At 36.0% G+C, this 11,144-nt stretch overlaps 1 protein-coding gene and 1 long non-coding RNA gene across 2 annotated transcripts; both read left to right on the plus strand.

The window, feature by feature from the left end:
• Positions 1-659: 659 nt before the first annotated feature.
• On the plus strand, positions 660-1,684 carry LOC145331857 (uncharacterized). The gene is made up of 2 exons (XR_013883921.1): positions 660-797; positions 1,543-1,684. It is a non-coding gene; the product is annotated as an uncharacterized LOC145331857 (long non-coding RNA).
• Positions 1,685-1,990: 306 nt separating this feature from the next.
• Positions 1,991-10,831, plus strand: LOC145331855 (uncharacterized). The gene is made up of 3 exons (XM_080176705.1): positions 1,991-2,130; positions 2,849-2,922; positions 3,668-10,831. The coding sequence occupies exon 3, from the start codon at positions 3,941-3,943 to the stop codon at positions 10,685-10,687; it is 6,747 nt and encodes a 2,248-aa protein (XP_080032831.1). The 5' UTR covers positions 1,991-2,130; positions 2,849-2,922; positions 3,668-3,940; the 3' UTR covers positions 10,688-10,831.
• The last annotated feature ends 313 nt before the right edge of the window (positions 10,832-11,144 follow it).

Genomic DNA, 11,144 nt, shown 5'->3' on the forward strand with positions numbered 1-11,144 from the left:
CAAAGGTAATTAAAATTAAAGTTATAAATAGTGATTTTACTGATATACATTTAATAATATCTTAAGTGAAATTATGTTTAAAGTTTAGTGCAACGATTTGGAATTAGTCATAATAATTTGTTTCATACTGTGTTCATCAAATGATAAATATTAAGAAACTATTGGCCACCAAATTTCTTTATTAACACTGGGATACGACCAGTAATATTTTTTTAAACAAAATTAGTTTGTCGTGTAATTTTTTAGTCACGGTTCGCTTCTACTATTAACACTGGGATACGACCAGTAATATTTTTTAAACAAAAGTAGTTTGTCATGTATTTTTTTTAGTACGATTCGCTTCTACTATCTATGCACTGGGATACGACCAGTAATATTTTTTAGCAAAAAGTAGTTTGTCATATATTTATTTTGTTGCGCCACAACTCTATTCTCTGTTTAGACACTGGGACACGACCAGTGACATTTTTTGCAAATAATAATATTTCAACCATTGATTTCGGCATTGTCATCCTATTTACCATTATACACTGGGATTCGACCAGTGACAGTTTAATTGTTTCTAGAAAGCTTACTAGTTTACCATTTTAATCTATCATAGTCACAGGGACACGACTAGTGGCTGGTTTTATCTGTCAATCTATACTGGGATACGACCATATAGCTTTAAATTTAGTTTCCTTCAAAGTATTAGATTCTAGAATTAACCTATATTATTATTAGAATTTGTGACTCAGCCTGTCCTGTCCTGGAGACACCAGTCCATTGGGTCAACATGGAGACTGCGGTACTACAAAGTAGGTCAATTCTATGCTAAATAAAGCAACATCCATAAAGCGAATCTAATACATTAGGTAAACTGAGACCAGAAAATCAACCACAGTAGTGTAAATTATTAATTTAATCTATCTAATCTATCTAAAAATGCTTGTTATCCTTTTCCTTACCCCTTTATTCCTGACTGGGAAGAAATCAACTGGTCATTCCTTCTCCCTATTTCTTTACTCCTGATTGGGAAGAAATCAACCGGTCATTCCTTTCTCTTATCCCTCTATTCCTGACTGGGAAGAAATCAACTGGTCATTCATCTCTCTTATCCCTCTATTCCTGACTGGGAAGAAATCAACTGGTCATTCCTTTTTCCTATTCCTTTATTCCTGACTGGGAAGAAATCAACTGGTCATTCATTTCTCTTATCTCTCTATTCCTGACTGGGAAGAAATCAACTGGTCATTCATTTTCCTTATCCCTTTATTCCTGACTGGGAAGAAATCAACTGGTCATTCCTTTTCCTTATCTCTTTATTTCTGACTGGGAAGAAATCAACTGGTCATTTATTTCTCTTATCCCTCTATTCCTGACTGGGAAGAAATCAACTGGTCATTCCTTATCCCTTTATTCCTGACTGGGATGAAGTCAACCAGTCATTTCTTTGCTTATCCTTAAATCCCTGCAATTTTAATTAAACCGGGAAGCCATCAACCGCGATATCTATGAAACTGTATTTATTTACTTGTTGTATTTATTTATCCTTTTTTTTAGTTATGAACCTCGTTACATAATTGTCCTGCCACTCCAAACTGAAATTACTGATCACTGTTATTGCCTTCATGATATCCTATGAAATGTGTTTTTTTTGTTCCATAAATTGCCAAATGTAATAAACATTAACATTTTTTAAAAATCCTTTGTTGATCTATCAGACCGTAGCGTATTTTTTTATGTGTTTACCGAGAAACACAACATTCATAATTTGTAGTACCGCAGTCTCCATGTTGACCCAATGGACTGGTGTCTCCAGGACAGGACAGGCTGAGTCACAAATTCTTTGTTTACAATCAACGTTTCTGAACAGAAAGGCTGTGTGACTGACTGACCCACTTGGAGTTGGCGTCTGATATTGAAAATTATAAAATACGAACATTGAAAGTACATAAATAATGATCAAATTACATAAACAATTATCGACAGATACACTTAAAATACCAAATTGATATTTAAAGAACATTTTAAGAAAATTAGGGTTTTTAAAAAAAACTAGTTTTAAATTCAAAACAAAACCCCTATAAAAGGCCAGAATCGCCAGTACAAAATTGCCTTTCTGTTCAGAAACGTTGATTGTAAACAAAGGTAATTAAAATTAAAGTTATAAATAGTGATTTTACTGATATACATTTAATAATATCTTAAGTGAAATTATGTTTAAAGTTTAGTGCAACGATTTGGAATTAGTCATAATAATTTGTTTCATACTGTGTTCATCAAATGATAAATATTAAGAAACTATTGGCCACCAAATTTCTTTATTAACACTGGGATACGACCAGTAATATTTTTTTAAACAAAATTAGTTTGTCGTGTAATTTTTTAGTCACGGTTCGCTTCTACTATTAACACTGGGATACGACCAGTAATATTTTTTAAACAAAAGTAGTTTGTCATGTATTTTTTTTAGTACGATTCGCTTCTACTATCTATGCACTGGGATACGACCAGTAATATTTTTTAGCAAAAAGTAGTTTGTCATATATTTATTTTGTTGCGCCACAACTCTATTCTCTGTTTAGACACTGGGACACGACCAGTGACATTTTTTGCAAATAATAATATTTCAACCATTGATTTCGGCATTGTCATCCTATTTACCATTATACACTGGGATTCGACCAGTGACAGTTTAATTGTTTCTAGAAAGCTTACTAGTTTACCATTTTAATCTATCATAGTCACAGGGACACGACTAGTGGCTGGTTTTATCTGTCAATCTATACTGGGATACGACCATATAGCTTTAAATTTAGTTTCCTTCAAAGTATTAGATTCTAGAATTAACCTATATTATTATTAGAATTTGTGACTCAGCCTGTCCTGTCCTGGAGACACCAGTCCATTGGGTCAACATGGAGACTGCGGTACTACAAAGTAGGTCAATTCTATGCTAAATAAAGCAACATCCATAAAGCGAATCTAATACATTAGGTAAACTGAGACCAGAAAATCAACCACAGTAGTGTAAATTATTAATTTAATCTATCTAATCTATCTAAAAATGCTTGTTATCCTTTTCCTTACCCCTTTATTCCTGACTGGGAAGAAATCAACTGGTCATTCCTTCTCCCTATTTCTTTACTCCTGATTGGGAAGAAATCAACCGGTCATTCCTTTCTCTTATCCCTCTATTCCTGACTGGGAAGAAATCAACTGGTCATTCATCTCTCTTATCCCTCTATTCCTGACTGGGAAGAAATCAACTGGTCATTCCTTTTTCCTATTCCTTTATTCCTGACTGGGAAGAAATCAACTGGTCATTCATTTCTCTTATCTCTCTATTCCTGACTGGGAAGAAATCAACTGGTCATTCATTTTCCTTATCCCTTTATTCCTGACTGGGAAGAAATCAACTGGTCATTCCTTTTCCTTATCTCTTTATTTCTGACTGGGAAGAAATCAACTGGTCATTTATTTCTCTTATCCCTCTATTCCTGACTGGGAAGAAATCAACTGGTCATTCCTTATCCCTTTATTCCTGACTGGGATGAAGTCAACCAGTCATTTCTTTGCTTATCCTTAAATCCCTGCAATTTTAATTAAACCGGGAAGCCATCAACCGCGATATCTATGAAACTGTATTTATTTACTTGTTGTATTTATTTATCCTTTTTTTTAGTTATGAACCTCGTTACATAATTGTCCTGCCACTCCAAACTGAAATTACTGATCACTGTTATTGCCTTCATGATATCCTATGAAATGTGTTTTTTTTGTTCCATAAATTGCCAAATGTAATAAACATTAACATTTTTTAAAAATCCTTTGTTGATCTATCAGACCGTAGCGTATTTTTTTATGTGTTTACCGAGAAACACAACATTCATAATTTGTAGAAACTGATAGCATTAACATTGATTTAAACAACAAAGTGATACAGTGAACAATCTTAATGAGTAGACCATTAAGAGACTTACCAAGGATAAACTATAACTGGCAAATTCAGGCCAAATTAGCTGAAACCAATAAGGACAAAACAAGAACAGGCACACCACAAAGAAGGGGCACAGGTAGCGAAGAAATGGAGGACGAGGAAGAATTTCAATCCCCAATGGATAGGGATAAAGACCCCAACACTTCAATACTTACAACTGCGGATGAAGCAGACTTTACTGGTCTCAATGAAGATCAGTTAAAACGAAAAATCAAGAACAGAGCTGCCAAATTGAATATCTACCGGAGGAAGTTCTTGGAAACTGAAGCAATCACGATAGCAAAGGCGGAGATAATCAGATATGTGAACAAGATCAAGGATCAAATGGAGTACCTTGACATTCTTGTTACACACTGTGAAGAACAAGCTTTTGAAGAAGCAAAAGAGGAAGCTGATGAATTGATTACTGACCTGCAAGAGATTGTGGAGGTACTTGAGAAACAAATATCCAAGGAGCAGACCACTAAGAATGACGCAGTTACCGGGATAACACCAATAAGTAAAGTGAATGGTGAATCAGGAGTCGTGACAGCTGAAAATCAGATTGGATGCCCAAAGACTACCCAAACAGTAGATAGAGAAAGAGTAAATAAAATCAATACATCTACTCCAATAAACGTTACAGAGACAACACCAATAGAGAAGAGTCAAGTGACTATGTTGCGGAAAAGAGTGGAAATGCTTAACAGTGTGATAGAAGCAGTTTCTACTAAACAGCTTAATGTAGGTGAGGACAGATTAAGATCAGTGAAAGCTACAGACTTACCAAAGATTCAACAAGCCAAGAATGAACTATCAAAATTATTCGACACACATATCAACCAATGCGAATATGAAGAATTATGCAACAAAATGTTAGAATACATTGGAAAATCAGTTATATGGATACAAAATTGTCATGAAGCTATTCAAGAAGCCAGATTAGATATAACAGATGACTCCAGAAATAACATAGAACCTATAAAATTGGAAAGATTTATGGGATGGAAATCTGACTCTGATATCTATATGTTTCTTGAAGACTTTAATAGGCACCTAAGTTCAGCAAGAACATCCACAAAATTATCTGCACTGTACAAGAACTACCTTAGCCAAGAAGTAGCTAAGGAAGTAGAACATTATTATTTGTCAGAAGACTACCATGGTTTGATTGACTTCTTAGTAACCAAATATGGAAACTCACGAAGAATAATAGAAAACAAAAAGAAACAGATAGCTGAATTAAAATACAATTTTAGGGACTTGGAGAGCCAAATCCATTACTTTAGATCCTTTCAACATGTCCTACTGAATCTAGAAGCCCTAATTAAGAAACATGGGGACAAAGTCCAAGATCTTGACAATGAAATCTACAACCTTTCTTTCTTACAATCACTAGCACATTGTTTACCAGATTTTCACAAGAGAGCGTTTATAAAGATAAAAAACAAAGAAGAAAGAAAGAAAAATCTAAAGCTCAGTGAAAAAGAAGAATTTGAAATGTTTAAAACATACATATCATGTGAGCTTACCGACTTAGAAACGTTCCTATTAGAACATGGTAGTTCTAATACTAAACATGATACTAGCAAAGATGAGAGAGGAAAGAAGATTGCAGTTCATAATGTTGACACTGGAAACAAGTATGAAGAAGGATTTAAGAAGAAAGAAGTTCCAAAGACAGGAAGAAAGTTTGAAGCAAGGAAAGTACTAGTTAAATGTCCAATGCATGATTTTATTACAGATTTCAAGGGACATCCAGTAGGGAAATGCAAAGACTTCTTATCTGCAACACCAAAACTGAGACTGGAGAAAATAACAAACTTAAAGATTTGTCCAACGTGCCTTGGAGATTGGTGTGGCAGGAACAGACCAGAATGCTGTAACATAAAACTTGTACCCAAAGCTCTGATATGCCAAGACTGTCAACAGAAGGACATAAAACCCCTTAGAAACATACTTGTCTGCCCAGACCACAAATCTAACTTAGACCAAATAAAAGGAAGCTTAGATTACTTATACGGTTACGAGAAAGGATCCAATATTCAAATATCACATGTGGTAGTCAACCACATGAAAGCAGATAACAACTACTTGGATGAACATGCTTACAATGTAACGACTGGTGAAGTTCATCCAGTTAAAGAGTGTGGAGAACTGATGGAAAGTAGGTCAGACTCATCAATTTACTTATTTCAAATGTTAAGCATTGGAGGCGAAGACTGCCTTACCATGTTTGATTCAGGAAGTAATGGCGAAGCAATTGAGGGTGAATTTGCTGAGTTAGTAGGTTTCAAGTGCATAGACCCAAGCAATCAAAATATCGCTGTTGCAGGAGGAGCAACTATTCCAACTGGATATGGAGTATTTAGATGTATAATTGGTCCCTTAACAAATGGAAAGTTTGTAAACAAAACAGTACTTGGCCTTAAACAAATTACACAACACATACCTGAGTACGAGATATGTGAAATAAACGATGAATTAAGGAGTTACCCTTCATTCAGTAATGAGACTCTACCACCAAAGATTGGCGGAATGACCACTAAAATGTTGATTGGTATAGGATCAACAGAAATATTCCCTGAAAAGATAATGGAACTACCAGATGGACTTGGGGTGTATAGAGGTAAAATCACGGATAAGTACAACTCAACCATAGTTTATGGTGGACCTCACAGAATCTTTACAAAGGCAAATGAGGGTAACTTTCATCGCATGACTATTCTATTTACAGAGCTTTACAATTCCTATCAACATAGTCTAGTAGTCAGCTCAGGTTTCAATTTCCGAGCCAAAGATGATCAATTGATATGTGCAGAACCATATTTCAATTACAAAGGAAAAATTACAGATTGCGATAGTGAAATTAATGCGACTCCTATTGAGAGAATTGATCGTGAAAGTATCAACACAGTACACATAGAAGCACATCATGACACTGCAAGCAAGTATAATCATAGTGTATTGTACATCTGCAGCAATTGTGCAGTAGCTGAGGGCATTGTAGATGCAAATGAACAAGTACATGTCCTATTGAATCCTGATGTCAGTATCAACAAGATAAGAAAACCCATTAAATATCTTAAGAAAATGGAAGAAGATGATGAACTGTTAACCTACACTTACCGCTGTTCCAAGTGCCAATCTTGCAGTGTGTGCCTATCAGCTGATAAAACTAAGATGTTGAGTGTTCAAGAGGAGGAAGAAGATAAATTAATTGAGAATTCTGTCAGATGGGACAAAGATGGTAAGAAAATGTATTGTTCATACCCCTGGATCCATGACCCCATATCAACATTAAGGAAATTCTGGGGCAAAGATTCTAACCAATCGCAAGCTATGGCAATCTTCAAGCAACAAACAAAGAAACCTTTGGTGTACAGAGAAGGAGCAATAAAATTCCATCAAGAACTTGTAGACAAAGGTTTTGTGAAGAAAGTAACAGAACTGAGCCAGAAGCAGCAAGAGTTGATAAACAAATCACCAGTCCACCACTTTTTCCCGTGGCGCACTGTTTGGAAACAGGACAGTGTATCTACCCCTTGTAGGATTGTTACTGATCCCAGCATAACGCATTTCAATGAATTATGTGCAAAAGGAAGCAACAACTTAGCAAATCTATATGCTATGTTGGTTAACTTCAGAACGTATATCCACACATATGCATTTGACATAAGCAAGATGTACAATAGTATACGCCTTGAAGACCACATGTTACCATTCTCTCTGTATTACATGTCACCCAATTTGGGACCAAATGATCCGATAGAGTTATGGTGCTTCTTGACACTTATCTATGGAATTATAAGTGCTGGAAACATAGCAATGTTTGCTGTAAGACACTTAGCAGAACAATACAGAGAGAAAGAACCTTTAGCCCATGAAGCATTGACAAGATATTTATACATGGACGATGGCTTTTCTGGGAAGAATGATATGAATGAAGTGAATGCTACCATAGAATCTATTCAGAGAGTGCTACCCCAGGGAGGTTTTGAAGTCAAATGCATGACTAGATCTGGAGATGATCCTTCTGAAAAAGCTTCTTCAGATGGTATTGAAGTTGGTCTAGCTGGTTATCGATGGTTAAGCAAACAAGACCAGCTAAAGCTAGGCACTGGTGAAATCAATTTCAACCCTAAGATAAGAGGATATAGAACACCCAATGAGACAGAGATCAAGAATGAGGATGATCTTGATAAAATTATCCCAGAGAAGATCACAAGGAGAATCACGTTAGGCAAGACAGCAGAATTCTGGGAACCTCTTGGTTGTTTAGAACCACTCAAGGTGAAATTTAAACTAGATTTAAAGGAACTGCAATGCTATGATTGGGATGACAAGATATCAGAAGCTTTAGCTGACATGTGGAAACGAAATTTCTGCTTAATGATCAAAGCCAGAGAAATCCCCATTAGAAGATCAGTAGTTCCTGCCAATGCAATTGATCCAAACTCTATGGAATTAATAGCAACTTGTGATGCTTCTGCACGAATGTGTGCTACTGCAATTTATGCAAGATTCAAATTAAGAGATGGAAGTTATTCATGCGCACTACTAACAGCCAAATCTAGGAGCTCAGAACAGACAGTTCCCAGGAACGAATTGTCTGGAATGGTGCTTGCAGCTGAAACAATGCATACTATACTGAAAACCTGCAAAGACAGAATAAAGAACTATATCATTTGCAGTGATTCAACCATAGCAATCAGCTGGCTCTGCAACACCGAAAAAATCTTAAAACAGTTTTGTTTCAATAGAGTAAGACAATGCTCAAGACTTGTTGACTCATCATGTTGGAGACATATACCCGGCAACCTGAACCCCAGCGACTTAGCAACTAAGGGTGAAGTAAATCTGGATGATTTCAAAGAAGACTCATTCTGGTTCAGTGGCTACCCTTGGATGAGGGAAGACCTTGATAAAGCCCCAATCAGAACTTATAATGAAATTTGTGACAGCCTTAACAAGGAAGAAAGGGAGATCATTGAGAAAGAAACAGTTATAGATCCACAGATCAAGATAAACCACATTGTGAAAGAACCAGCAGTTCATTTCATTGACTTCATCAAACTTGGATTTCCAAGGGCTTTCAACAGGCTCATGCTGGTGTTAAAGTTTGTCAGTAAAGTCAAACATAGGATCCACAAACGAGTCAAACAAGCAGAATATGACGAAAACTGTAAATATTGTTTCTTGTCCAAAGAAACTTTTGATTCTCCAGCCTTTCAAGAAATAGAAGCTGATATTACAAACCATTTGAAGATACCAGAACAAACAGGACAAGTTACAACATCTCCAATGGACAATTGGATTACCTGGAATTGGATCCACACCAATCTAACAAGAGATGTAAAGTCAACATGTACTAAATCTAAAACAGAATCTTATATTGAACACAATGGAATATTGTATTCAGGTGGTCGATTAAGTACACTAGACCACATTGAGACAGTTGATGATTTGAATAACAGAATAACTCCATTCTATCAGGAATTACGTTATCTGAATCCAGTTGGATTGATAACAAACCCTATTGTTTATTCTCTTATCATATATCTACATGTAGCCCTATCACACTGTGGAGTGGAGCGTTTAATCAGCAGCATGTACAGGTTACTGTATGTTGAGAAGATGAGACCAGTAGTAAGAAGAATAAGAAACGAGTGCACCATGTGCAGATTAAAACTGTTAAAATCATACAGATTGAGAGTCCAAGATCAAAGCAGGTTTACCTACACACTAGCACCACCATTTTATGCCAGCCAGGTTGACATAATCTCTAAATTCAAAGCCTACGATATCAATGTTAGATCTACATGTGAGTGCCATGTACTGATACTTGTATGCTGCCTAACACAGGCAGTAGCTTTATATGTCCTAGAAAGATATGATACAGCAAGCGTCATTCAAGCATTAACTAGACATTCATCAAGGTACGCTTATCCTAAATACCTACTACCTGATGAAGGAGCTCAACTTTTGAAACTGAAGGATCTTCAGATAGAGTTTTGTGATTTACAAGCTAGACTTTGGACACAACAAAGGATAATCCTTGACACCTGCAACCCTAAAGCCCACAACGAGCATGGGCGGGTAGAGAGTCGTATTGCTAGTGTCAGAGACTCCCTCAAATCAATACTGAAATTCAAACATAGCCTACTGGGTTGGGAAACCGTATTTGCACACATATCCTCAGTCTTGAATTCAATCCCAATCACCAGAGGAAATGATGACAGAGGAGTTATTAACCATGAATATGATCTCATAACTCCTTTTCTTTGCATATTAGGTCACAATAGCAACAGAGCTTTAGACGGAACAGTGTTACTAGAAAAACTTCCTAGTAGACACATGGAGAAGGTTAAAGTCTCTCTCACAGAATACTACAAGTTACTCATTGGAATCATGCATAGACTAATTCCATCACCTAACAAATGGAAGTCTTCTGATCAAATCAAAGTCAATGATGTAGTATTGTTTCTGGAGGGAGAAGGTATCAAGTATGATAGGTGGAAGTATGGCAGAGTAGCTGAAGTCAATGTGGATGGAAAAGCATCCAAGATAATAGTATCATATCGTAATGCCAATGAAAAGAATAACAGAGAGGTATACAGGAATCCAAGGAATTGTGTACCCATATGGAAAGAGGATGATATTGACTTCAACACAACAGCTCATTTCAGAGCAGTTACAGCTCAACTCAAGCATGAGAAACCATAACTCTAAGCCTTAGATCTTCTGGGAACCAACCAGAATTGTACATAAAGACATATTGTATTTAGAAAGTAAGTGGAATATAACTAAGCAACAGTTATAATCATTATTATCTGGGACACAACCAGAATATGTATACAGTTTATAAATTTGTTAGGAGTTTGTGTTTTTTGGGAAACGACCAAACATAACCTTATATTTTTTCAGATAATTGGGATACTACCAATCTGGAAATGTGGGAAACTACCAATCCATGTCTTATCTGGGATACAACCAGGCTGTACTGTATCTGGGATACAACCAGTTTGTCTTTAAACCTGGGATACAACCAGCTTGTACTGTATCTAGGATACGACTAGATTGGTACATTTACTTATTTCAGGCAAAATGTATTAGAGTATTGTATTGTAGCACCCAGCTAGTAAAAGTAGTGCTTTGATTAATATAAAGTTAATAAATACAT

The sequence above is a fragment of the Acartia tonsa genome, chromosome 11 (genome assembly GCF_053477335.1).
Source record: "Acartia tonsa isolate MP-2025a chromosome 11, ASM5347733v1, whole genome shotgun sequence".
Lineage (NCBI taxonomy): Eukaryota > Metazoa > Arthropoda > Copepoda > Calanoida > Acartiidae > Acartia > Acartia tonsa.

Coding starts and splice junctions, on each gene's coding strand:
- LOC145331855 (XM_080176705.1), top strand. CDS start 3,941: ATGAGTAGACCATTAAGAGACTTACCAAGGATAAACTATAACTGGCAA.